This window comes from Mangifera indica, chromosome 2 (assembly GCF_011075055.1).
Source record: "Mangifera indica cultivar Alphonso chromosome 2, CATAS_Mindica_2.1, whole genome shotgun sequence".
Taxonomy (NCBI): Eukaryota; Viridiplantae; Streptophyta; class Magnoliopsida; order Sapindales; family Anacardiaceae; genus Mangifera; species Mangifera indica.
This window is the reverse complement of record NC_058138.1, coordinates 20,396,995-20,423,344: the sequence shown is the minus strand read 5'-3', so window position 1 is coordinate 20,423,344 and position 26,350 is coordinate 20,396,995. Positions and strand designations below refer to the sequence as shown.

At 33.5% G+C, this 26,350-nt stretch overlaps 5 protein-coding genes across 9 annotated transcripts; 3 read left to right on the top strand and 2 right to left on the bottom strand.

The window, feature by feature from the left end:
• The first annotated feature begins 105 nt into the window (after positions 1-105).
• Positions 106-2,644, top strand: LOC123207185 (protein CANDIDATE G-PROTEIN COUPLED RECEPTOR 2-like). Its single transcript, XM_044624481.1, has 6 exons — positions 106-505; positions 1,062-1,253; positions 1,598-1,760; positions 1,846-1,948; positions 2,041-2,122; positions 2,296-2,644. Exons 1-6 carry the CDS (start codon positions 188-190, stop codon positions 2,371-2,373), a joined length of 936 nt encoding a protein of 311 aa, XP_044480416.1. The 5' UTR covers positions 106-187; the 3' UTR covers positions 2,374-2,644.
• A 125-nt stretch (positions 2,645-2,769) lies between these two features.
• Positions 2,770-4,655, bottom strand: LOC123207189 (acyl carrier protein 1, chloroplastic-like). Its single transcript, XM_044624494.1, has 4 exons — positions 4,504-4,655; positions 3,736-3,846; positions 3,310-3,432; positions 2,770-3,126 (listed from the first exon to the last, which is right to left on the bottom strand). Exons 1-4 carry the CDS (start codon positions 4,546-4,548, stop codon positions 2,998-3,000), a joined length of 408 nt encoding a protein of 135 aa, XP_044480429.1. The 5' UTR covers positions 4,549-4,655; the 3' UTR covers positions 2,770-2,997.
• Positions 4,656-6,808: 2,153 nt separating this feature from the next.
• Positions 6,809-10,433, top strand: LOC123208662 (vesicle-associated protein 2-2-like). The gene is made up of 9 exons (XM_044626183.1): positions 6,809-6,857; positions 7,532-7,602; positions 7,710-7,791; positions 8,476-8,591; positions 8,658-8,837; positions 9,109-9,205; positions 9,236-9,636; positions 9,835-9,912; positions 10,230-10,433. The coding sequence occupies exons 1-9, from the start codon at positions 6,809-6,811 to the stop codon at positions 10,341-10,343; spliced, it is 1,188 nt and encodes a 395-aa protein (XP_044482118.1). The 3' UTR covers positions 10,344-10,433.
• Positions 10,434-10,607: 174 nt separating this feature from the next.
• Positions 10,608-18,282, bottom strand: LOC123207156 (sodium/hydrogen exchanger 2-like). 5 transcript variants are annotated; one of them, XM_044624446.1, is made up of 15 exons: positions 18,035-18,282; positions 17,334-17,608; positions 14,557-14,675; positions 14,322-14,419; positions 13,677-13,736; positions 13,554-13,600; positions 13,275-13,469; positions 13,144-13,190; positions 12,569-12,635; positions 12,357-12,457; positions 12,152-12,253; positions 11,872-12,010; positions 11,717-11,779; positions 11,509-11,592; positions 10,608-11,273 (listed from the first exon to the last, which is right to left on the bottom strand). In XM_044624446.1, the coding sequence occupies exons 2-15, from the start codon at positions 17,505-17,507 to the stop codon at positions 10,941-10,943; spliced, it is 1,629 nt and encodes a 542-aa protein (XP_044480381.1). In that variant the 5' UTR covers positions 17,508-17,608; positions 18,035-18,282; the 3' UTR covers positions 10,608-10,940. The 5 variants fall into 5 exon arrangements, with proteins under 5 accessions (XP_044480381.1, XP_044480389.1, XP_044480373.1 ...); XM_044624454.1 differs by having other exon boundaries at positions 17,334-17,525; XM_044624438.1 differs by lacking the exon at positions 18,035-18,282 and having other exon boundaries at positions 17,334-18,013.
• A 3,198-nt stretch (positions 18,283-21,480) lies between these two features.
• Positions 21,481-25,024, top strand: LOC123200829 (bifunctional 3-dehydroquinate dehydratase/shikimate dehydrogenase, chloroplastic-like). The gene is made up of 11 exons (XM_044616228.1): positions 21,481-21,623; positions 21,898-22,130; positions 22,391-22,496; positions 22,603-22,818; positions 22,908-23,254; positions 23,540-23,603; positions 23,726-23,834; positions 23,925-24,065; positions 24,212-24,360; positions 24,456-24,618; positions 24,707-25,024. Exons 1-11 carry the CDS (start codon positions 21,603-21,605, stop codon positions 24,748-24,750), a joined length of 1,593 nt encoding a protein of 530 aa, XP_044472163.1. The 5' UTR covers positions 21,481-21,602; the 3' UTR covers positions 24,751-25,024.
• Positions 25,025-26,350: the final 1,326 nt, after the last annotated feature.

The window sequence follows — 26,350 nt, the reverse complement described above, 5'->3', positions numbered from 1 at the left end:
TTTTTTTATTAAGTGGGCACCCATAGGTTGATTGGCTATAAAAACAGACGGCAAATTATAAAATAAATAAATAAAAGTTCGTTGCTGTGGTTCACTTTTTTAAACGACGTGTCGTTCTTAAACTCAAAATATAATTTGTTCACCATATCTTTAAGGATTAGGTTTTTCTGTATGATCAATCACAAAAATGCGAGCTCTTGAAGAAATTTCGAAAGTCCCAATTTCTGCAATTACTCAATTACAAAACCTTAATTCCAATTCTTCTTCAACCCTGGAGCACGCTCCGGTTCTTTCCCCTCAACTCTTTAATTGGTTATTTGAGTGTCATGGATTCTTACATAACGTCTTTTTGATCGTATCTTCGCTTCTATTTGTACTCTTCTTGGCGTTCCAATGCAAAAAGAGCTTCTCTAAACTTTCCAATGGACGATCCTCTATCATGATTGCTTATTATGGCTGTCTTTGGCTTGTTAGCTTGCTCAATCTTGCTTGGTGTTGCTTTCAGGTTCGTGGGTTTCGATCGAGTTTCGAAATTTCCTTTTTTTCCATAGTGGGTTTATGTATTTTATGTGTTCTATAGTTTGAAAGCTCTAAATTTGCCTCAGTTTATTAAATAAGAGCTTTATTTGGCCTAATGGAGAGATTTCAGAAACGAAGAATGGATACTCTTCTGACTTCTGAGTTTCAATTACAGGGAATTTCTAGCTTTTGTGTATTTTTATCTTGCTTGATGGTCAATTCTGTATCAAACAATACAGCTTCTTTCTCATATTGAATATATATTTAATGTGTTATTACATTTGCATCTAATCTGCTGACAGATAAGATGAAATAGTTAATAGACTTTGTGTGTCTGCTAACTATTTGTCAACAAACTTGAAACTGGCCTAGTCAGTGCCCATTTTCTCGGCCTATTGTCTCACTTAAGATTTTGTTAAATTAGTATGACGTGCTCTGAGGATGCTAAATCCCATGGCCAATTGAAAGTTTATTAGTTGAGTTTGATGCTGGAGTGCTTTAAACCTACTGGTTAAGTTTCCTTTGCCAATGGACTGATGCAGGCATGGGAGTGCTCTCCCGGGAAGGAAATTCCATGGAATATCTTATCTTTGTTTACAACATCTGGAATGCTGTTTTTGGAAATAAGCTTGCTGGCCTTTTTATTCCAAGGGAATTATGCCAGTGGATCAGAAGCCTTAACACGGACATTTGTTGTCTCAGGACTCATTTTAGGGTTGGATATACTTCTCAAGGTATATATTTTATTTTGAAGACATTTCAGTTTCACCCTTCTTGTACAGTTCTTTTTCTATTGTTGACCATAGGGATGCAGTGGAAGAAATATGCAGATATCTTTATCATTAGACTGTATATGCAGAAATATCCAGGGCCCAGATTGTTGGGCCTCATGGAAACCCTAAGCAAACTGGGTTGGATTATATATTACGCATATGTGCTGAACCTTTAAATTTTATTCCTTTTTTTTTTAGTGTAAAGGAACAAAGTTTAAACTTTTCCTTTTCATCTAATAATTGTTGATGCATTGATAATATTTTTCCTGTAATGGATCTTTTTATTTACACAATTTCTCTTTCAGGCAATTTACCTTTTTGGATTTGGGGTCCCTCTGTTCATTGACAGCTATGATCATCCACACCATTTGAAATGGGGTTTGTGGGTTGTCCATAGGCTAGTACTTACTGCAGTGTATGGCCTCATATTGTTCATGTACCACTCTAAATGGAGAGAGAGATTACCTGGTAAGTAATAAGTATATGCATGCTATGATGCTCATATACCAATCTAATGCCCGCATACTGTTCCTGGTGTCTCCCTTTTATGCAGCAAGGCCCGCATTCTACAAATATATAATGATCATGTTTACCTTGAATGCATTGTCACTGTTTTCTTGTGGGCTTCTTGGTAATGGAGCTAGCTTTGGATTCTGGTAACTCTGCTTCACATTTATTAAAACATAGAAATTTAGATACAGTAGAAGCATACCAGATTGCCTTAATTAATATATAACATCTTTTACAGGTTGTATGGTGCCACAATTGTTTGTTACCATGCCTTCTATCTTCCTCTTATCTATATAACATTCCTGGCAGACTTTTTCCAGGTAAAAAACAACATTTGAAATCGCATCTTTGTTTATTTTACTTTACATTGCCTTTTTTTTTTTTTTTTTAATTTCATGGTTATCAATGTTGAGAAGGGCTTCATCCCATATTGAAAAAGTCTTACCATGTAATAGTGTGATCATGACTGGTTATCTTACTCTTTATGGTGTAGGAGGAAGATCTGCATATGGAGAATTTATATTACTCGGAGATGAAAGATGCTGGATTTTTTGATGCTGACTGGGAATGATGCAGAAGTAAGTATTGAGTCATGTGACGATCAGGTTTAGAGGCGAAATAAAAGCTTGGACTGAAAAAATATTTGATTTATGTCGGATGTACTTCTGTTTGCTTTTGGCAATTACAAGCCTCATAAGTGTCATAATGTAGATTAGGTCTTGGATGTCCTTCCTCTCTCTCTCTCTCTCACTCTCTCTCTCTTTATATGTATATATAATGTGCCTTTGTTAGTATTGATTTTCACGGTGAGCCTATGTTCAAGAGGATACTGATTTTTTGCATTCCCAATTTTTAATCCTAAATTCTTCGACATTAATTAATAATTAGTATTGATTAGGATTGCCAAGATGTTTAATTTAGAAAGACCAGCATCTAGAAAAATTATTAATAAAAGAAAACTGAGAACTCTGCAGAACATGATCCTGGCTGGTCGGCATGTGAATATATGCAGAAGGCAGGTTTCAACTCTCAAATCACAGCTACATAATTAAAGTAAAATCCCAACTGAAGCCCTGAATTTAGGTTTAACTAACAAAGAACACAAAGTAAAAATGAAAATTGCGAAACACTTCATCTATAAAAGCTTCACAAGTGACACCAGTACAGAAAACAAGATTTCAACTCATAATTTATTCTAAGCTCTCTTATTCTCAATGAGCTTCTCAATAAGATCTGCAGCATCCTGAACTGTGGCGATGGCTTGTGCGCTATCCTCCTCCACACTGATACCAAATTCCTCCTCCAGTCCCATCACAATCTCAACCTAAAGATGATTAAATTCGAACAGGTTATACCCAAACCACACAAAAATAGACTCTGGCCAACACAAGGCAATATAGAACAAGGAGTTTATTAAAGAGCAAAACTGTTTGCAGAAGGCCCTCCTATAACAAGAGTTGATCACATAAGCCAACACAAAGAAACTTAACATATAATAATTAGTTACCGTATCAAGAGAATCAGCTCCAAGCTCGGCAAATTTTGAGTCACCACCAACTACAGAGTCCTCAGGTAGTGCCAGTTGTTTCTTTACTATTTGGCACACTTTATCCACTGTCTCTGGTTTGGCCTACTCAACAAAGATGAATAAACAAGAAACATCAATGCCAGACATGAATACTAACTAGGCCTTGATTATTCGAATGAAAAATCACAAGGGTGGTTCTGAAACACATAGCAGATAAAAGAACCCGAAAAAGTTTGTGTGTTTGGTGGATCTAACAAACCCAGTAGGAATTACAGGATAATTTAGATAAAACACTATGATACCATATTCACAAAATAGAAGTTCTATCCAGTAAACTTTTTTTAACAAAACTTAGCAACACCAATTCAACATCTATGAATCAATCAAGACTAGGGAGAAACATACAGCACAGGAAATCCGCAAGCGAGAAGGCAGTGGACGCAACCTAAAAGAAAGGCAGCTTCTTCCTTGACTAGAAAGTGAAGCCAACTTCACACCAGATACCCTGCTTGTTGCCTGTCACAATCGTTCAACCAAAAGACATTTAAGATGAAATTAAAATAAAAATTTACTAAGAGAACAACACAGAAGAGTATTTAAAATTTTTCAACAGAAATATTTCATGCAACAAATTCAAACCACTAATGAATTAACAATGACATGAGACAAATAATAAATAATCATCTTTGCTAATATATATCTTTTTTCTTTATATGGAAGTAATCGTATTTACACGTTATAATTCTAAGAATACCTAAACAGAACTTTTTAACTTGATTATTATAAAAAAAAAAAAAAATTGATTGCGATTCTCCGGCGGCAAAGATCAGAATTTTGTAAGAAAACAATCGTCTTACATCATATTACAATTAAATTTGAGATTGTACAGATACCCAGATGAGAATCCAACTCATAAACAACAAACTCATTAACACATTTAAACTTTTCCCACATAACAGCTAAATTAATTAAATCTATACACAAATCATTACTGATAAACAACAAACTCATTAACACATTTAAACTTTTCCCACATAACAGCTAAATTACTTAAATCTATACACTAATCATTAACAAAAATGAAAACCCCCAACTTTGAAGTGGTTTAAAAAACACATAAATGGCTTCTAAAAAGGCAGAATCAGGAAAAAAAAAAATTAAAAGGAAAAGTACCAGGCTAGGGCGCATAGAGATCGCAGAAGCAGTATTGGCCGCCATTTCCAGAATTGGGTAAAGAGAGCAACGAACAAAATAATGTCGGCTGGGTTGAAGCGAAGATGCTATTTATAGGCAGGTGGCTCTTGATATCGACAAGAATGTGTTTATTAGGGATTTATGGCTACATACTATCACATCATCTACCGTTGGATCAAAATCCTTAACTGTGATTGATGATTTAAGATTTCAATTCAAAATATGAGTGATTAGTACTCCAACACTGGTCATGTGTTTTAAAATATATATTTTATTATGTTTTCATTTTTTTCAATCTTCAAGATTAAGCAATTTGGGTACATCATTTACCGTTGGATCAAAATCATTAATTGCGATTGAATTATTTTGAATGAACAGACAATCATATGATATTACATTATTTTTATATTTAATTATATACTTAAAATTATATACACATAATATTATTTCTTGTCAACACGGATTTTATAATAAAAAATATTTATGTCACTACAATATTAACTAGGGTTAACATAATATATGCTTGTATAGTATAAACAAAATCCTAACTACTTTATATTTTTCTTTTCCTTTTCCTATGATCTTTTCTGTTATTTTTTTTCTCCCTTCTTATGTTTGGTCTTTAGAATAACACCTATGAGAAAGCTAATAAATATGGATGTGATAACTTTCAAATTTGGAATGTGAGTTGTAAGTTGAAAGTGAATCAACAAAAATTGAAAAGGGAAAAGTTGTTGAGGTGAGAAGGAGATCGAAGATGGAGATGTGAGTTATGAATTGGACGAGAGTTGTAGAAAGTATATCGTAAAAGAAAAAAGTTGTTGGAGTTGAACAAGAAGAAAGAAAAATTAGTGAGATGACAACAACGGAAAAATGAGATAACAACGCCATGAAATGAAATGTTGATTGGCAACGGTGGAAAAGGTAACAATAATGAACGATGAACAATCACCGACAGACAAGAACAAGATTTCAATATTGCCGATGATTTTTTTTTAATAATTTAGTTTTTACCATTATTAATTAGGGTAAGATAAGCTGACTTTAGGGGGGACACAGTGATTCAAAAGTTGCTAACAAACACTGGAAAAGTTCATGCGCTCCATCCATGCATGCGACGTTCGTAGTTGCAATCAGGAGCAATTAATTTCTATGTAAAATTCTAATTATTTGCTGCACTACTTCCACGTGGCATACACATCTTTTCCCGTTTTCCCAAACGCCGAGGATATTGGAGGGAAACGGCTATGAATACTTCCCCTTCCTTCTACCTCCATTTTCTTTTGGTTTCTTCTCGAAACGTCGCTTTCATGAAATTTCTCTCGCTCTCTATATATATCCACTCCTCTATCATTCATCTATTTCTCCCTTTACTATTCGTCCCTATCGGTAAGCTTCTATTGTCTTCTTGTACGTCGTTGTTTATGTTTCTGCTTGACTTCTTGCCTTGATTCAAAATGAGATGATTCATTGATTACGAATGTTGTCGTTTTCATTTCTTCTTCTTCTGTTTTTTTTTTTTTTCAAAGAGTGTAGTCGGAATCTGAGTTGGTGTTGAGTATCTTTGTGATGGTCTGAGAGTGTAGAGAGAATGATTTTCGAAACTTCGCCGTTTTGCTTGTCTCGTTCTCATTGAGTCAGATTAAAGTAGCAGAGGCTTAAATTAAAAGGTTCTGGTTCCTTTCGGTTTTCGTTTACTTCTCTCATGATCCGAGCTAAAAAATGAGTCGGAAGTGGAGTTTGTTAACTATTTTCTAATTTGTTCTGTCGACCAAACGATCTGAGTTGTTAGCGAGTCATTACTAATTTTGTTCTTATTATTTTGACGTTGACTGTTCCTTTTTATAATATATTCCGTTTTTTGTGATGTCGAGTGTTGTCATTTTACTCATTCATTTAACGTTTTTTTATCACGATTTGATTTATTGAGTTTTAGAGTTTAGCCAAGTACTTGTTTAACAGTAAATGACGATTCGGACTCTAGCAATGAGTTCTGTAATTTGGTCTCTTTGAACATGCACTCGTGTTTATTTTATTTTACGTAATCTTTTTCCCGAGTGAGAAGCGACTCAATCGTTCTGATTCAGTGTCGATTTATGTAAGTCAATACATTTTCTGATACGGATTTGAAGAAGTAAAACCTGCGTTACCGGTTCTGTTCTCTGTTTGCTTATAAATTGGCCAAACCTTTACGATTGGTGTAGTGATGTTTATAATTATGTATCAATTTATTTGATAATGCAGTTCTGAGAAGATTGATTTTGAAATTGTAGGAACAGACAAGATGAATGAACAACTTTTGGAAATTCAACCCAAGGAACTCAAATTCATATGTAAGTGCATAATTACTAGAAGGTCCTTCCGGATCAATGATTTCTTCTGCTTCTCTTTTTGTGGGCCATTCATGTAGTTTTTTTTTAGTGATTCTGTAATTATTTTTAAAAAGGATACCATGCTGCGTTTTATTTCCAACAAGATCAAGGAAATGTATGAATTATGGAGTTTTATTTTATAGATAAAGAAGCTCCATCTGACTGAGGACAATTGCAAATAATTTCATTCTTTTAACCAGCTGAAACAATGAAACGCTTTATTTCTCATTATTAATTTTAATTTTAGTGATATTACAATTTCAGAGGGCTTAAATGGACTTTTTTTTTAACTAATTCATATGAATTAAGATAATGAGTTAAGATTATACGTGACTTAAATGATTATATAGATTATGTGGTATTCTCTCACTGTGCCAAGTCAGATAAATTTGTAACATGGTATCAGTCTTTAAATTCTCTCTCAACTGTCCGCAGTGAAGGAGAGCTGTGGTTTCTGAGAAACTAATATGCTGATTATTGTATCAATAGATATTACATTAGATGAATATCATTAAGAATATGCATGTTGGATTTAATAGTTGTTTTTCTGGTGTTGTTTGTTATGTTTGTTGATCATTTCTGAAGGCGATTCAATAACCTCTCTTTTTTCCTTTTTTAATTATTATTATTTGCAGTTGTTCTGACAAAGCAAAGCTCATGCTCAATTAGTCTTACCAATAACACCCACCATTATGTTGCATTCAAGGTGTGAACAACATTTTTACTATCTTTCAATCTCTGGGAGTACCATTGCAGTTTTATTGATTCAACTGAATGCCAGATAGTGATGTGATATAAGCTTGATATTGGCAGGTAAAAACTACTTCCCCTAAGAAATACAGCGTACAATTAAATGCATACATTGTTATGCCGAAATCTACCTCTGTTCTTACTGGTATGGCCTTGTATACTCTATGAAGTTCTTTATTGCTCTGTGTGTATGTGTGTTCACAAGAATATGAGTACTTTTTGAATTCTTGATGTTATGGATTCCTAAGTTATTAGCGGCTGCTAATTTGGAGTCATTTTGGGAGCTAATTGCTCCTGTCTAGGTTTACCACAATTGTCATGTTGTTAAGAGAAGATACAATGTTTCTCTTAGATGCAGGTCATATAAATATCATACGATGGAAACATTTCTGTGTCAGTGAAGCCATTTCACAGGAAGAAAAAATGAGGCAGTGAAGGCAAAGTGAGGAATGTGGGCTAAAATTTTGGGAGTTTGATATATAAATACTTTTTGAATGATTACTCATTGTAACTTTTTATTAATTTCCTTTGTGAAAAAACTTTTTAAAAGGGCAGTGATTGCCCTGCCATAAAGACTTTAGTCCATAGAAGATACTGTTGACTTACCACAATTGATTTAACTTTAAAAATGTACAATAACTTAATTTATCAAACAAGATTTAATTATCCAATAAGTGATTGCAGGATATTGATGTTCGAGTAGAAGTATGCTATTTCTCTTGTTAATGCTTGATCTTATTTTTCAGTTCTTCATTATAGGTTCCAATTATGCATTATCCTCAATCTTATTATTAAAAATTTTAGTCCTTTCCCTTTGATGTTAATGCAGTCACAATGCGAGCCCAAGCGGTAGCTCCACCTGATATGATGTGCAAAGACAAGTTTTTAATTCAAAGCACAGTTGTGCCTGTTGGGACAACTGATGAGGACATCACAGCTAGCATGGTAAAGTGCTTGCAGTAGTAGTTGGCTTCATTCTTTCCTTTGACTTCTCACTGTTTTGTGTGGCAGTTTGTCAAAGTTGATGGTAGGTACATTCAAGAGAACAAGCTGAAGGTGACCCTTGTCAGCCCACCTATTTCACCAGTATTGTCACCAATTGACGGGTCATTGAAGCAGGGCCCAGCTTTTGAGGCTTCAATACTGAAAGAACCAGTATCGAGAGTTCAAATCCTCACACCATCAGACATGGTTAGAAAAGCTCTTCTTTCTTGAGAATCTTGGGTTCCTGAGTCTTTCTTTCCTTCTCTGGGGGCTGCATGAACCTGGAAATAACTGAACACGAATATCGTTTTTCATGTTATCTAACCGCTTTTTGGAGTTTGTTATGGTGAAAACTTGACTCTGGTTTCAAAATGTAATGCATGTTAAACTCTTTTCGTTTAGTCTCCTGTGTCCATTAGTGCTTTTATAATGAATACATGGATACGATATCATCTTGGCGCTCTTTCTTGCATGCGAGGCTACTAAGAATATGGCGGGGTCTGAGATGTTAAACAGTGAGGAATTAAAGCCTGACAAAGTTGAAGAATTAAGGCCAAGGAAGGATACTATTGATGGTGAGTTGATAAAGCCAAAAATTGATGCAGAATTGAAGACTAAGAAGGATGCTTACAGCAAGGATGCGGAGGTGAAGCCTAGGAAGGATGTCGTTAATGAGGAAGAAGTAAAGCCAGAAAAAGATGTAGAGCTTAAGCCTCTGAAGGATGTTGTTGACAATGACGAATTAAAGCCAGGAAGGGATGCTGCATTGGAACCAAGGAAGGATCCTCCTTTTAGTGAGAAGTTAACCACACAAAATGATACAGAGTTGAATCTATCAAAGGAAGTGGATGATAGTGAAGAATTGCAGTTAAGAAAGGATGTAGAGTTGAAGCTGATGAGAGAAGTTGAGTCTAAAGCAAAAAAGACTGCAGAGGGGCAGAAGTTAGTTACAGACATCGAGGACATGAAGTCAAAAGTAAATGAACTTGAATCAAAGCTAAATGAGGTTGGTGTGTAGTGTTCTCTCTCTTGTGCAGTTGTTTTGAAATATTTTACCTGTTGGTTAAGCTAAATTTTACTTGGTATGAGTAAAAAGAAAAATAGAAACACAGGAAGAGGAAGAGAAAACTCTCCTGTTGATCGTCTTGCTGCACCTTGAAGTTGCTCTAGGATGATTTTCAACTTTTGATGGCTTCTTTTGCAGGTCAAGGTGACTGTTTCAAATCTCAGAGAAGAGATGAGATTAAGCTTTCAAGAGAGAAAAATGTTGCTGGCAGAATTAGTAAGTTCCTGATATGAATATTGCTGATGATTGATTGTTTACTGTTAGGCCCATTGTGACTATGTTGAATAAGTATCATTTAGAAAATTAACAATTAATTAGATTATTCTTAGAATGAATAAATAGTAAAGATTACCTCGATAAAGATTAAGATCATCTTGAAGAGTAAATAAAAGATAGGGTTTAAAAGGATGAGGATGATCGATGTGGAATTCAATTATTACAGAGAAGTTTCGTATTCAGATGATGTAGTATCATCATAACTCTCTTGATAGAGCATCGGAGATACAGTTGTTAATATGGTCTCACTTTTTCAGGGAGCTTTAAGGAATAAAACAGTGGTGAAGAAAGTTAAGGTGGGATTTCCTCTTCTGTTTGTGTGCATAGTGGCATTCATCAGTTTCGTGCTTGGATGCCGGCTAATCCCTTGAAAGAGAAATGCACACCAAATGGATTCATTAAAGAAAGCTTGTTGATTGTTAGAAAGAAGAATAGGCACCACCACTACACGATTACTTTTGATTGCGCTTCTGTACATGCAGAAAGAATTCATCCAACACTACACGATTACTTTTGATTGCGCTTCTGTACATGCAGAAAGAATTCATCCAACAAGATTTTAATTTTCTCTCATAAACAAAGATTTTATTGATATAATAAACATAATTATCTATCATTAGAATTCAAATTACAAATTAAGACCCAAATATGAGAGTTTAAACATATTTTTCTCTCTCAAAATCTTATATGTCTTTAACCTCAAAATAATCTCTCCAGTGTTGCTCGACGAACACACAACAGTTTTCCTTTGCTATACACCACATTAAAAGAGTTGTTTCTAGGAGGGAAACAGTCACAAAAAGGTGTATATAGAACAAACAGACTTCTTACTCTCATTACTGACAGAAAAATCGATCATGGCACTTAAGCGAATTTCAAAAAACCTACAGATTTAGAGAGCATGGTAAATATTATGTATCGTATACACCTATATTTTGCATACCGTCTTTGCGTGGGGTTTTCTTCTTTCATTGTGGTTGTTCATGGACGCTCCCTTCTGTTGGTGAGCCTGGAACATAGGCAACGAAACCCCGGCCACCAAACACAGGTCGCATGAAGTGATTGTCGAATTTGCGCCAGTAATAGTGAACAGTGTGTGCCGGGGTTGTCAGAAGTGCCCTGATGCCTCCTGGACGGATGAAATCACTGCTACCAAACTCAGTGTATGAGGAGTCCTGTTGGCCTCCCAAAAGTGGCACTACCGTTGATTTCGGACTAGATGAATCTGATAATAATGAGTTTGTATGTTTTGGATGAGGCAGCAGCAATATTATAAGAGGTTTAGTCAACAAACCAAAAACCTGAACACAACCAAAATGCACGTTGATAAGTACGGGCTACAAGACATTGAACATCAGTTTTGAATACACAATTAGATATATAGATGATGTGTCATCAGTGTGATTGGATATTACTTTATGCAAAGATGTTTTTAACATTCCTTATACAATGAAGAACAGAAATTTAGAGCTCATATTCCAATGTCATCAATAAGATCAATTTAAGCAAAATATTTCACAGGTCAAAATGGCTTACCACTGTGCTGAAAAGAACAACAGTTATAGTGCTGGTGATCATGATAGCATTCCCCGGCAACTGAGTGTGACCTGAACTTGTAAACTGCATTATTTTTAGTTTAGAATATGATCTCATTTAAACAATTCAACTTATAACACTATAAGAGTTATAAATTTAATAGAAATTATAAATTGATTCATAGAAATTATATATTTCCTCACAATACCTGATTATAAGCAAGTGCCATGGACACGGCACCTCTCATGAGACCAGACCACCAAATCACAACCTGAAATAGTGAGTATGAATGTAGGGTTATGAAACCTTGGAGACTTAATAGAAGAAAGAAATTTTATATCATGTGATGAACAGAGAATATACTTGCTGCTTAAAGCCAATCCTCTCGGCAGGATTTTTCTTAGCTAAATTTGTTAAAAATGATAGGGGGAAAACAAAAGCTGCTCGTCCAGCCATAACCAGACCAATCAGCACTGAGCTCACTGCAACGGTTGTTTCAGGGCTGCAAATAAGAGTTAAAGTTTACTGTCAGAAAAGTAACTGATGTTTCACAACAATTGCATTCTGATGGTAAATTTTGTGTACAGAATTAAGAATTGTAAATTATAAAAAAAACAATGACGAGGTTCAATGCATTAATTACCTATCATTAACAAATTTCCACTTCTCCATGTCCAGGGCATCCATCCCAACATAGAGGAAGATAAAAATCTCAGCAACAAAAGACAAGGTCGCAAAAGTGTGCCTGTAATTAGTTTGAACATGGAATTAAAGAATAAGGCATGTGACCAAATCTTTCAAACCGTATGTATCAACAGCATAGAGCTGGTTTTGTGGATAAGGCATACTTGGTAGTGACTCTTGAACTCTCAGTCACATTATGCCAAGTGTAATGTGACATCACTATCCCACAGAAAAATACTGTAAGAATGCCACTCAAATAAAATAGCTGCAAAAGACAATATTGATATCACTGTTACAGGACAGAAACAAATAACCTATAAGGAGAAAACAAAAAGAGCCTTCAGAAAACCGCCCATGATGTTCTGAAGAAACATACTTCTGCCATAACATATGAAAGGTATGCCATGAGCATCATGAGAGAAACTTCACGATCTGTTGAGTGCCTGCATCATGACAGATATTAAGTCCAACAGGCTGTTAGTTTATTCTGTCCTAAGGGATGGTGAAATCTCTGAAACTTGCAAAAATTCTCAATGTTGAACATATTGAAATTGTGTCTCATTGACAATTTGCTTTACTAGATGTTACATGTTGCCATAGCAACGTAAAAGAAATCTAACAGTTCCCATCACTCTTGTCTGTTTAAACCAAGAACCTATATTTAGCCAGTTGGTTCAGAGTTTATGGACTCAGGAAATTGCAGTAGGTACCAAAAAGATCACTCATACAGAATAAAAAATCTAATACATGAATAAAGGATTGTATATATGTGTAATAACATGTGCGACACCATGGTGCTGCACAAGTTTGTCATTTACATGAATTCAACCCTTCCATCAAAGTAAAATTGTGACATTTAATCTCAAATTCAAGAAACTTAGATGGATTACAGAAAGTGAAAACATACTTAATGAGGTAAAATCAAATGTGTAGATACCAAGAACAATATACCTGCCAATATATAGCTTTTTGATTATGTAAGCACTCAGCAGTCCAGCCTGTAAGAAAATTAAAGAGGAAATACTTATTAAATGGTAAATGCGTTATACACAAGCACACAAATGAATGAGAGAGGGACTTACAAACACCCCAAGCATCGTGCTAGTAAAAAATAAATAAAAGAAGTTTCCAATAAACTGAAAGGCTGTTCTTGTGTTGATACGAGTGAGATCAAAGCTTTGGATAGCATTAAAGAGCACTACAGATGTAGCATCATTTACAACACCCTCCCCAAACACCAAACTGTAAAGTAAAGGTGTTTCATCCTGATTGAGCACCTACAAACCAAATCAAACACATCTAATAATATAAGTGTTAGGTATCTTAATAAAAAACTATAGCACCTTTGATGTATGATGTACCTGCAAAGTGCAAACAGAATCCGTGGCAGCAAATATTGCACCAATTGCTGAAAATAAAATATAAGACGTAAGCCACCAAACAGGAAATAGAGTAACAATAAAAAGAAGAGATATAGGTAATACCTAAATAATCCCCTACATCCAATGTACCAATATCCATTTTTTTAAAGAACCGAATAACACCTGCGTAAAGCATCAAAGCGAAAAAAGAAAAGAAAAAGAGTTTTATTGATACCAACAGAAATTTAAACATCCATGGAAAATATTTTCAAGCATTCCATTTCTTATAATTTTTCCCATTATGCACAAGCAGGTCCAAAAGGGAACTAAAAACAGAAATAAAACTCTAATCTCTGTTTTCCAGCATTTTCTGGTCAATGACTAAATTTTATTTAAACATGTTTGCATAAAAATTCCTGATTTCTTTTCATTTAGGATATCAAAGCTAAAGCTCCAATGCATTAGACATGTTGAAAGTACCAAAATCTATTCACATATGCAAAAATAGCAAGGAGAAAAGTGGTTAATTAGATTATAAAGTAAGCATTTGCATATTAAAAAAATGAGATAAACAACCACTGACCACATAAAGCAAATAGAAAGCAATAAGATCCAAGTATTTGCTTGAATGTTGTACAACTGAGGAAACTGGACTAATCAAGCACAAAAAATAATCAACGAATTCCTCAAGAATTACCCAGCCTTCATACAACCCCAATGCAGTACACAAAATAGAATTAACAGTGAATAAAAAGTTGATAAACATACCTAGTGATATGATGGTACAGCTTATTAACGTACCAACTGCACCAAAAAGCATAATGGTTATGAAATTATGAAAAAATTGCTTCTTTTTAACTTGAAACCTGAAAAAAAAAAAAAACGGAGAGACAAATCATGCATCATAAAACATATTATTCAAGGAAATCAAACAAAAATAAATCCAAAATTGGATTTATATTCACTAAAAATCCAACTAAGATAAGTAACATGACAAACTCACCCAGCATTAAATATTATAGGCGGCAGAAGATATATAAAGAACAGATCTTCACTGAAGACTAACAGATGCGAACTTTTACCACCACTAAAAAGTAAAATAAGACCACCGGTACAAAGACCCTGCCACCACCACGTCATATCAATTAATGAACCAAATTAAATACTCATAGAAAAAAAATTTTCTTAGATTATGGACACAGAATATCCACTCATTTGAGCATAATGCAATCATAATAGTCAATCAAAACTAAAACAGAAAGTACATTCACGACTCAATTAGCTCACATTGATTAAAATACTAAATCAAGTGAAGCTCTATATAACTGGCTGCATGACATAACAGGTATAACACAAAAACAATAAAATGTATCAATCATGCATTGTATATTACTAAAATGATGTTATATACAGTTCATATTTTGTTATGGCAATAACTGATTGTAAAACGGAAGAACCTGATGAATTTGTAAGGAAAAAAAAAACTTGAAGAAATTGTAAGAAGAAAATTTTATTTCATTGTTTGTATTATCCTTGGTTTAGGGTAATTTATACATACATCTTCTCAGTAGGAAGGGAAACATATAATTACAAATTATTTACAAATAATTTTAATTGATTTTTCCTAATTGTTTTCTAATTTTTCACACTCCCCCTCAAGCTGGTGAATAGATATTTTTCATTACTACTTAAGACACTATTGTTAGAAATGCTAAGCTGCTCAATCCTTTGTAAGCATATCTGCAAGTTGACATCTTATAAATACATAAGGTGTACTGAATAACCCACTTTTAATGAAGTGTTTGTTCACCTCTATGTGCTTTGTTCAGTCATGTTTCACTGAATTATGAGTGAGACTGATTGCATATATGTTGTCACAGTAAAGATTAATTGGACAATCTCATTTAATCTTCATATCATCCAAAATAATCATCAACCCTAGAAGTTCACAGTCCTTGAGTCATTGTTCGAAACTCTGTTTCAGTACTAAATCTTGCTATCACATTTTGTTTTTTACTTCATATTACAAGATTCCCTCTTAAAAAGGTGCAATACCTAGAAGTTGATTTTTAGTCGGTAATCGAACCTGCATAGTCAGCTTCCATATATGCTGCAAGCATCAATCCTGTGTTTTCTTGAATAATATATTTTTTCCAGTCCCTTTGCAGTATTGTAACACTTAATTAACAACTTGCATATGAATTTCTTTTGGAATGTGCACAAACTGACTAACCACTGCTACTACATAAGCTATACATGATATTATATGAGACAGATATATTAATTTCCTTACTGAATGTTGGTACAACCCTCTATCTACACTAGTACCTTCCTTTTCCTTCCCCCACTCTATGATTAAGTTTTATTGGTATATTTGTGGCTTTACATGCCAGTTTCTTGATTTCTTAGATGAGATCTCTAACACGTTTCAGTTCAGAGATAAATATTCCTTTCTAAAGCAGGCAACTTCAATTTCTAAGAATTACTTCAATATCTTCAAATCTTTAATTTCAAATTCATTGGTCATGCATTGCTTCAAACATTGTCTCCGTTTTTCATTGTTCCCTATCATGGTTACGTCATCGAAGTATACCAAAACTGAAACTCCCCCTACACTTGAGTGTTTGGTGAACATCGTATGATCTCTTTGATTGTTTGTATCCCAAGTACAACATCACTTTAGTAAATCTTCCAAACTGTGTCCTCAAAGATTGCTTAAACTAACACAAGGTCTTCCTGAGCTTGTAAACTTGGTCAGTGGCCATATTATTATCAAATCCAAGTGGGATCTCTACAGGACATTTTATTTCTATGCATCTATAGTGATCAAGCTCTTGCCATAGGATTTTTAGGAAGTTAGCATATTCTTGCTTCCTAATTTTGTTCCCCTAGTTTTGATTTTTATTTCATCTATTTGGGTTGCATTCTGAGCTTTGGAATAAGTCTAGTGGATAGTGTCTCATATAGCTTTTGCTGATCGTGAACATACACATGTAATTGATTTCTAGTGACATTGAGTTCCATAACTAGGCAATAATCATTATGTCTTCCTCATCCCAAGGATTGAAGCAAGGATCTCCTCTTTGTGGTCTGGTTCCCAAGAAATGACTAAGCCTCCCTCTTCCATTCAAAATGGTACATAAAAGTTTCCTACAGGATTGTTGCAGTGACATCTCCCCAGATTTACATGGTGCATAAGTTGTTGATTCAGTGTCTCTTGACATCATGAGGTTATACTTGGATGATAACAGACGATGAGCAATGTATCAGTAGCCAGTGATGACAAAGATTAGTGTCAACAACTGGTGATGACAAAAGAATAGCTTTGGCAATGAAGGCCATAGCTGAAATATAACTTCTAGGACAAAAGTGAAAGGTTGATCAAATGATGGTTGGTGGCAGTGTCAACAAAGGCTTAAAAAAACTAGCATCAATGAAAGCTCACCAATAAATCCTAAAACTTTGTAAGAAGAAGCTAACTTTATTTCATTGTCTGTATTACCCTTGATTAAGGGTCAATTTATACATACACCTTCTTCATAAAAAAGAAACAAGTAATTGTAATTGATTCTTCCTAATTGATTTTTTCTTAATTTCCCACACTAACGTTGCAGGTTACTAATTTATTGTTATCATTCATCAAAATGAGGTTGTTTCCATTAGATCTCATTATCTTTACTTTTCCTAAAAATCAGATATATCAAACAACCTACAAAGCTTCATTTAAGCTACTGCAAGCAATCAATAGAATCGATTAAAAAAATTCCGTAGGGAACTCACTATGACAAGGGCAGTAATTGACTCATTCACCCAGCGGTTTTCTTCAAGAAGATGACCAAGCACTATACAAGCACAAAGAAGCGCCACGAAAAGGTTCATTGAAACCACAGAAGCGTGATCAGAGGTGGATACCATTTGCAATCTCGTTGCAACTGCACTCAATACTTGATCCATTTGGCAATTTGCTCCTCTCTTTCAATCAATTCATCCACAAGAAAAATAACAGTTGATTTAACTATACCCTTTCAGAAGAAGAAAATTTTGATTTCGACTATCTGCATTGAACCCAAAAACACAAAACAAGGAATTCGAAAACATGCAATAAACTTAGATCAACAATTGCAACAATCATACTAATTTCTACATGCACTAGACTCGTTACTATAAACGAAGCTTCGAAGCACTGACTAGGACACAAAGAGACAAACAAATTGGATGATTCTTCAAAGACCAAGAAAATTCCAAAAAAAAAATTTATAAAATACAAACGTGCGACGCACAAACTTGGCTAAAAAACAAAAACCGAAACGAAAAATTAATAAATTGTTACGCAAAAACGTATGTTTGGTTACCGAGAAAACTTTTAAACTATTCTTAATAAATTACAGATTTCGACGCAGAAACGGCTCAGAAAAAAAAAATTGAAAATAGATTTCACCAATAATCATTGAGACAAATGATTCCATAATGAAAATACTTACCTATGTTTGGCTTGCTAGAAAATCTTTCTATTCCCTTTTCATTTTAGCAAACAGAAACTGACATTATCAACATAATTCAAACCTGAATATATGAACAAAACATACATATAACTGTAATTACAATATAAATTCAGCTCCTCAACTCAAAGGTTTTTGAGAGAAATGATTTTTATTCTTAAAACTGAAAACTCTGGAAAGAGGGCGAAGTATCAGAAGAAGTATGGACGTATGGTTCGGGTAAGAGAGAGGCTCTAAATAACGAGCATCTGAATCTGGACCATCATCCGTTAATTTTGTTCAATAGGGACTTACGTAGAGCGGATCGAATGTAGGTTGACGTGGCGGGAAAGAGCTACGTTGCAATATTATATTAATACTTTTTTTCGAAAATTTAATTTTTTACAAGATAATTAGTAAAATAATTTATAAGTATTAATTTTAAAATTAAAATAGTAATCATATATACGCTATATTATTCTATACAGATATTGTTTCATCTTGTTTACATATTAAATCATTCATATTATATAATAAATAAGGATAAATTGTTTATTATTTAAGAAAAGTAGATAAAATTTCGAATTAATGAAGAGATTTACCTAAATAAGAAATTATAAAGATAAGTAGATAATAAATATGAATATTCACTTGAAATATTTTTTTAATTATCTAATAAATAAAGATAAATTATTTGTTAAAAGTTCAATCATTTGTAACGAGAGATTAAAAAAATTAGATAAACTTATTAATATATATATATATATATAGAGAGAGAGAGAGAGAGAGAGAGAGAGAGAGAGAGAGAGATTTGTACAATAAATTTTACATAGGTAACAAATATAAATATTCAATTCAATTATTTTTTTATATATTAGATAATTCATACTACAATTTGATTCGAGTTAAATCGAGCTTGAATTTAAACTCAAATTTGTTAAACTTATTTCAAATAAGCTCAAATTTGACTCATTTTAAAAGGGTCGGGATTGAGTTCTGCTTGAGTTTAAACTCAAATTGAGCTTTTAGTTAACTTGTCATTAAAACGACGGATTTTTAATATATATTGATTAAAATGACATCGTTTTTAATCAAATTTTTAAACTTACAAGTCTAATGAATTGAATACTCTAAAGCTCGAATTTGAGTTTGAATTTAAAAATATTGAACTTTAAGGCTTGAGCTCGAACATGCTTAAGTTGAGCTTGTTCGAACCGAACTTAAATTTAAATTTGAATAAACTCAATTCAAATCTAATCCTAATTCATACCATACAATAAATAAAGATAAATTGTTTGGCAAGGGTTTTTTCATTTGCAACCAGCGATTCAAGAAAATTAAATAAAGTTATGGATTAATGAAGAGATTTATGGATAAGTAGATAATAAATATGAATAATGAGTTTGATAATTTTTTCACATGATAGATAATTTATGCAACGCAATAAATAAGGATAAATTGTTTGATAAGATTTTACCCATTTGTAACATCAGATTCAAGTGAATTAGATAGTTTTGAATTGACGAAGAGATGTATATATGTTCGGCCCTAATGTGTTTTGACGATATCAAAAATAATATTAAAATCATTAATTTGTTTGGATAAAACTTGAAAAATATTCGTGTTCAAAGTCGTGCATGAGAAGGTACAAGACCATGCATGGTTCTTATTCATGAATTTAAATATGTAAACTCAATCAGATATGCAATATATGATCATGCATAATTGGGATGTACTTAATTAAAAGTTGTTATCAACCGTTAAAGATTTGATCCAAGGCAGATGAACAATTTTTTGACTTGGGTGACATTTAAAACTATATAATTCATGAACAATAGATTCTAAACATCAATATCCTAACTAATATAAAAAATTTATTCTATAAAATGATAGAGACGGAAGGTGAACTGTCACCTTGATAATTAAAAACAAACATATTATTTAACTTTTTAAATAAACATTCTATTATAAAGAGTGGGTTTATTATAAAATTAGCCAAACCAATATAGGTATTATACAAATATAGTTAAGGAACTTCTACCCATTACTTTTAACATTTTAACCAAATGTCAATTTAAATTTGATCCAAATATTGAAAAAGCAATAAACTACTTAATCAATATTGACTTTGATTAAAATGAAATTGTCATTAGATTCGTGATTTTTAAGTGATTTCTTTTTCTAAAAATCTCGGTAAAAATAAGATAAAAGGAGTTACATAAAAATATGGATTTAGGTAAAATAGACTTTTTAAGATTGTTTGACTAAACCCATATGATTTTTAGTGTTACATAATGTGGCTATTTAATTAATTACCAAAAGGCCTATCGTTGTCATTTGGGATGATGCCTTCGTGGTCCAGATGAAAGGCTCCTTTGTTTGGATCATAAAAATATAGATGAAAAACGTCTAAATTTTTTTATCCAAACGTCGTTTGAGGTCACCGAAGGAAAAAACTTTACCAAAAAAAAGAAAGACAGACCGTCATTAGTTAGAGATGGTGGTCGGAGTTGGGAGAAAGAAAATCCTAAGTTTTGGAGGGGAGAATATTAGTTTTTAAAATTAAAAACTTTTAACAAGATGAAATGTTAGTTTTTAAAATTTAGGAAGGAAACTAAATTAATTTTAAATTTTTATTAAATAATAATTTTGTCTTTAATTTTGTCTTTAATTTTTTAATAAAATTTTACTCATAAGTATATGTTTGAATTTTTGAAAATTCAAAAAAAGATTACTTGAGGTCCACTATGCCTCGGATGGCAATCTCATCGCCTTACCAAAATTAGTAATACTGGGTCAAAATGAAACAGGACAATTTGGTAAAACAAACTTGAACTCACCCACTCCCTGGCGCCAAACTTACCTAACTCCAGCCGGTACAGTTCTCACCTACTAATTTGGTCTTATTTTTATTTGTTTCTTCTCTAATTTATTTTGTAAACACATTTCTCACTTACAAAATTATGAATCATACAATTCACTTTAATTTAATTGTCTACCCATGAATTATTTATATTTAAAGAAATATTAGTTTTAAGATTTTATTATAATAAATTTCCTAACACATACTAAATAAAAATTACAAGTGAAATTAAATAAATTTATAATATTCTTTAGAACTTAGAAGTAGTCTTAAGGGCACAAATTAGTATGAAAATAAAATAAATTTTTATGATTAACAAGTAAAATATGCCTTATGTTTTTATTTTCTGATAAATGGCAATTAATTCTTTTTTATTTATTTGTAATTTTTTGATCCATTGAGGGGCTTCAATTTTCCCAAAGCAATGTTTAGGTCGAGAGTTAGTTGTAAATTGTAATTCAACTCTTTTGGAAAAGGTAAATTAATTTAAATTATTATCAATAATATAAAATAATTAGCCTAAGAAATTAAATCAGCTAACGGTCTACAAAGGAGCTTAAAAATACAAGGAAGCTTGACACCTGCAAGTAGAAGCAGAAGCTGAACGAAATAACCAACACACAGCTTATAAAAGCTTCTCTTCTTCTGCGTTCATTTCATATTTCATCACCTAACTCCCCCCACCAATCCTCAACATCTTCTCTCACAATGTCTATCGGCAGCGTTCCGGTAAAATTCAGTTTCTTTCCCTCTAATTTTTTTTTGGTTTTGTTTTGTAAATTGTCACCCTTTATTGTTTGGTTCGTGAGAAAATGTATGAAAGGAAAGGAAAGTTTTGGGGTCTTGTTTATGGTTCTCGTGAAGGCAAATGTGAAATGAATTAATTTCTAGCTCAAATTCTGAAACTTTTAAAAACAGAAATCGTTTATTGACTCGGTTAAGTTTGTTGGATGAGTTATAACTTTGTCTGTTCATTGTGGTGTTTTATTATGGTGAACTTTAGTTGGCTACTACGGATCTTAAAATTGTGGAGGGAGATAGAAAAAATTCGACGATGATATGTGCCCCGGTAATGGCGGAAACCGTTGATGAGATGCTGATTCAAATGGGAAAGGCAAAAGAACTTGGTGCTGACCTCGCTGAGGTTCGCATTGATTATTTGAAGAATTTTAGTCTGAGAAGTGATCTCAGTATCTTGATCAAACAAGCTCCTTTGCCTACTCTTATCACTTACAGGTAATGACACGTTCATTTAAAATATTTGATTTTAGGTTTGAAAGTTCTTTTGCTTTGTTTGAATTGAAATGAACTTCTGATTTTGGTGGGTTAAGATTGAGAATTTCTATTGAGTTCGGGCTATTCCCTGTATATTGATGTTAAAATGTATTGAGATAAAGAAGAAGAAGAATTTATCCTTTCTAAGAAATATTCTAGTCCTCTTCCTATGTTATGTGACAATTTAAATATTAAATGTTTATGGATCATGCACCTTTCAGACCAAAATGGGAAGGAGGTGAGTATGATGGCGATGAAAGCCAACGACGAGATGCACTGCGTTTGGCCATGGAATTGGGAGCAGACTTCATTGATATTGAGCTCAAGGTTGGGCATTTTTATTCAAATCTATCAGTGGTTGAGTGATTAACATTAGTTTTTCCATGGCAGTTTGGTGATTATCAACTAAAGCTTCCAATTTTGCCTCTTGAAGGTAGCTCAAGAGTTCTACAATTCCATAAAGAAGAGGCCTGAAAAGGTCAAAATCATTGTTTCATCCCACAATTATGAAAATACTCCAACAGTTGAGGAGATCGGCAATCTCGTAGCTACAATACAGGCTACAGGAGCTGACATTGTTAAGGTTGCAACAACTGCTGTAGATATCACAGACAATGCGAGAATCTTTCAAATACTTGTTCACTCTCAAGTAAGTAAATCATTTCGTGTTTTTGAAGTCCTTCCTAACTTTGTTTTTTATATACATGTAATGACTGACAGTTCACCGACAATTCGCAGGTCCCAACGATAGCAGTTGCCATGGATGAGAGGGGTTTAATGTCACGAATACTTTCTGCCAAGTATGGAGGATTTCTCACTTTCGGTTCAATAGAGGCAGGAGAGGTATCTGCCCCTGGTCAACCAACTATTAAGGAATTGCTGGAGTTATACAATTTCAGACAGATAGCTGCTGATACAAAAGTACATGGAGTTATCGGAAAACCTATTAGCCATAGCAAAAGTCCTCATCTTTACAACTCTGCATTCCGGGCCCTTGGATTTAATGGAATATATCTACCTTTGTTGGTTGATGGTGTTGCTAATTTTATCAACACTTACTCATCCCCTGACTTTGTTGGATACAGGTAACATCTCGTTCAGTCCTTTTTGAAACTTCAGCATTACATTATATGTTAAGTCCAGTATCAACAGAATGCAACCAGTACTGGAATTCTTAGCAGAGGATTAGTTGCTTTCGCTGCTGATTTTAAGGTTTTGAAATGATGCAGTTTCGAACAAGGAAGAACTTAGAAGATGATAAACAAAACACAAAGTTGATTTTCTGAATAATATTTGAAGCATACATTCCTGAGATGTCACAATGTCTGCTTTCTTCCTCAATGAATGCAACTTTCTTTATTTATATGCAGTTATACAATTCCTCACAAAGAGGATGGACTTAGGTGCTGTGATGAGATAGATCCCATTGCCAAGGTATTTACTTAATTCTTCTATATAATTTCAAAAAGTTGATTATATGTACCAATAAGCCCAAACAGTGTTTGCTCATTGCTTCAGCATGTTTAATCTAATCTTTCACATCAAATCTTTTACAGGAAATAGGAGCCATTAGCTGTATGATCAGAAGGCCAACTGATGGGAAGTTGATGGGTTACAATGTTGACTACCTCGGAGCTATTGCAGCCATTGAAGAGGCATTACGAGGTGCGTTATGCATTTGCTTTACAAGCAAATAGTTCAATTTCTTTTATTTATTTAGCTTCAAGGCTTTTAACTAAATACATTTTTGTGCAGCATCAAATGGTGCCCCAGCGTCCAGTTCCCCATTAGCTGGTAAATTATTTGTTGTCATGGGAGCTGGCGGTGCTGGAAAGGCACTTGCTTATGGTGGATATGAGAAGGGAGCAAGAGTTGTAGTTGCCAATCGAACATATGGTGAGATTCTCTAATTTATTTTACCATCACAACATAATCTGGGAACATATTCAACAGTTGAATTTGGGCATTTTTATTAAGCACCAGCCGGCGTATCTGATTGTTACTTTCCAACCCAAATGATGACTTGTAATTTCTTCTTTCAGCAAAAGCCAAAGAACTTGCCAGTAAAGTGGGAGGACAGGCTATAACTCTTGATGAATTGAAAGATTTCCATCCAGAAGAAGGAATGATTCTGGCAAATACAACATCTGTAGGAATGAAACCAAGGATTGAGGATAGTCCCTTACCAAAGGTTAATTTGTCTCTCTGAAAACTTTTCCATTTTCTGTTATCTTTCTTGTTTCGCATGGTGGTGAAGTTTACATCTCTTTCTCTTCAAAATTCCAGGAGGCTCTTAAACGCTACTCGTTGGTCTTTGATGCCATTTACACACCAAAATGGACCAGGCTCCTACAAGAAGCAAAAGAGTGTGGAGCTATTGTTGTTTTCGGAACCGAAATGTTCATCAATCAGGCATTTGTACAGGTTGAAAGGTTCACTGGATTACCTGGTAAGAAGAATACATTAATCTTTCTAAAATCCTGTAATTCATTTTTTACCTTGTCATCTTATATATTTTTTTTGTCTATGTTCTGCAGCACCAAAACAACTGATGAGGGATGTGCTAGCAAGAAATACCTGAGTCTGAATTTTTCTGGTGAATCTCCTTAGCTGAATTTTTATTTCTACAAGCACCAAATTCATCCAAGGTCCGAATTTTCACAATCAGCTGTTTTAGCAATGAATCTCCATTTCGTCTGTGGATGGAAAACTAGAAGATTGTTAAGCTTATGCTAGGATGGTAAAATGCTTTCACAGTTCCCTTTGTTCAAGTTCGTGTATTTAAACATCCTCATCTATTATGCTAGTTAAATCCTTCTCTTTCTGCGCTGGAAAAATCAAACATCATTTTGTTACTATCCTGTCAATTTCGAGTCAGATAATTTATATTTATATTTATTTATTTATTTTTATTAAATATAATAATAATAATTTATATTTATATTAATTTTTTATAATAAAAATATTATTCGAACTAATTTTTTTTTTAAAATTTACATAAATTTAAATAAATAATTTTTAATTAAATAAATAATATAATAAAAAAAAAGAACTTTAGAACTGGCAGTTAAGGTGATGGCAGGGACAACAGCGACTGACGGTGATCAGATATTAGATAATTAACTAATAATATAAAAAAAGTTTAAAATAAAAAACTTTTGAACTGATCGCCGATCGGTGGAATGGTGGTCGAAGAGCAGCCGCAGACAATGGTCGGACGCTATCGTTAGAGGCACGTCCGGCGACACCGTCCACTCCATTGGGTTGATCATCGATTGGCTTACCAATGGAGAAGTTAGACCAGCCAGAATCTGCAATGTTCCGTCTTGGCCGAGAAAGGTTGGCCAAACCTTTCCCCTCCTGTTGCAGTGAAACGCCGCAGATTTCGACTGTTTTAGTTGCTTCATTGGATAAATTACTGGACGATCTGCCCAATAGAGTGGACGATGTAGCTGGAAGTGATTCCATGTATAAAACTTACTACGAAAAGCAATCTCAGAAGAGAAAGGTGTTGAAAACCGCATATAAACAGAGGCCACAATCTGGCTACGGGAGCAAACACTAACAAAATGAAAATCTTTAATACTATATATACATAATATATGCAAAACAATTTATCCAACCTTTTGTATGACATGTCATACACAATTCTCTTGCACCACTTTAGTTTAAAAATTGTCTCTTTCGTCCTTAAAATAAAACCAGCGTTTCAATTTTTTAATTACAATCACCTCCTTTTACCTTAAGAGCTCTCAATTTCACCCCATAACAAAGGAGGATTTTAAGAGAAGGAATTGTTTGAAGGAACAAAAATTGGATGTCTTTATCTTTGTCTATATCAAATATAAACTGCAATCATAAATGAGATAAAAACTTAGGGAGGAGAAAGAAGAGACTTATGATATGTTTATCAAGACATAAAATCTAACGATGGGTGCATTATGAAAAATAACAGCCTTGTTTGCCTGAGGATTATTCATAAATGGATGTTAAAAGAGTTAGCCAGAGATCTATATCTTGCTTTCATATCAATCTAGCAATTCTCTTACGAAAAACGTTGAGTGTATTATGTATATTAATAGTTTGATGGTATGTTTTAAATAAAATTATGTATACTCATTTTATGTATATAAATAGACACACATTTAACACGTGTTATCAAATGAGTAAATGATTTTGAA

Bases quoted from the DNA above. Each gene is read 5' to 3' on its own strand.
- LOC123207156 (XM_044624446.1), bottom strand. From the start codon at position 17,507: ATGGATCAAGTATTGAGTGCAGTTGCAACGAGATTGCAAATGGTATCC. The intron at 14,676-17,333 runs GTGAGTTCCCTA...TGGTGGTGGCAG, and splicing joins CAATTACTGCCCTTGTCATA to GGTCTTTGTACCGGTGGTCT. The intron at 13,737-14,321 runs GTATGTTTATCA...TGCTTTACGCAG, and splicing joins CTGTACCATCATATCACTAG to GTGTTATTCGGTTCTTTAAA.
- LOC123208662 (XM_044626183.1), top strand. From the start codon at position 6,809: ATGAATGAACAACTTTTGGAAATTCAACCCAAGGAACTCAAATTCATA. The intron at 6,858-7,531 runs GTAAGTGCATAA...TATTATTTGCAG, and splicing joins CAAGGAACTCAAATTCATAT to TTGTTCTGACAAAGCAAAGC. The intron at 9,206-9,235 runs GTGAGTTGATAA...AAATTGATGCAG, and splicing joins AAGGAAGGATACTATTGATG to AATTGAAGACTAAGAAGGAT.
- LOC123207189 (XM_044624494.1), bottom strand. From the start codon at position 4,548: ATGGCGGCCAATACTGCTTCTGCGATCTCTATGCGCCCTAGCCTG. The intron at 3,847-4,503 runs GTACTTTTCCTT...CGATTGTGACAG, and splicing joins TCTCTATGCGCCCTAGCCTG to GCAACAAGCAGGGTATCTGG. The intron at 3,127-3,309 runs GTAACTAATTAT...AATCATCTTTAG, and splicing joins GAGCTGATTCTCTTGATACG to GTTGAGATTGTGATGGGACT.
- LOC123207185 (XM_044624481.1), top strand. From the start codon at position 188: ATGCGAGCTCTTGAAGAAATTTCGAAAGTCCCAATTTCTGCAATTACT. The intron at 1,761-1,845 runs GTAAGTAATAAG...CCTTTTATGCAG, and splicing joins ATGGAGAGAGAGATTACCTG to CAAGGCCCGCATTCTACAAA. The intron at 1,949-2,040 runs GTAACTCTGCTT...CATCTTTTACAG, and splicing joins GGAGCTAGCTTTGGATTCTG to GTTGTATGGTGCCACAATTG.
- LOC123200829 (XM_044616228.1), top strand. From the start codon at position 21,603: ATGTCTATCGGCAGCGTTCCG. The intron at 22,131-22,390 runs GTAATGACACGT...TGCACCTTTCAG, and splicing joins CCTACTCTTATCACTTACAG to ACCAAAATGGGAAGGAGGTG. The intron at 22,819-22,907 runs GTAAGTAAATCA...GACAATTCGCAG, and splicing joins AAATACTTGTTCACTCTCAA to GTCCCAACGATAGCAGTTGC.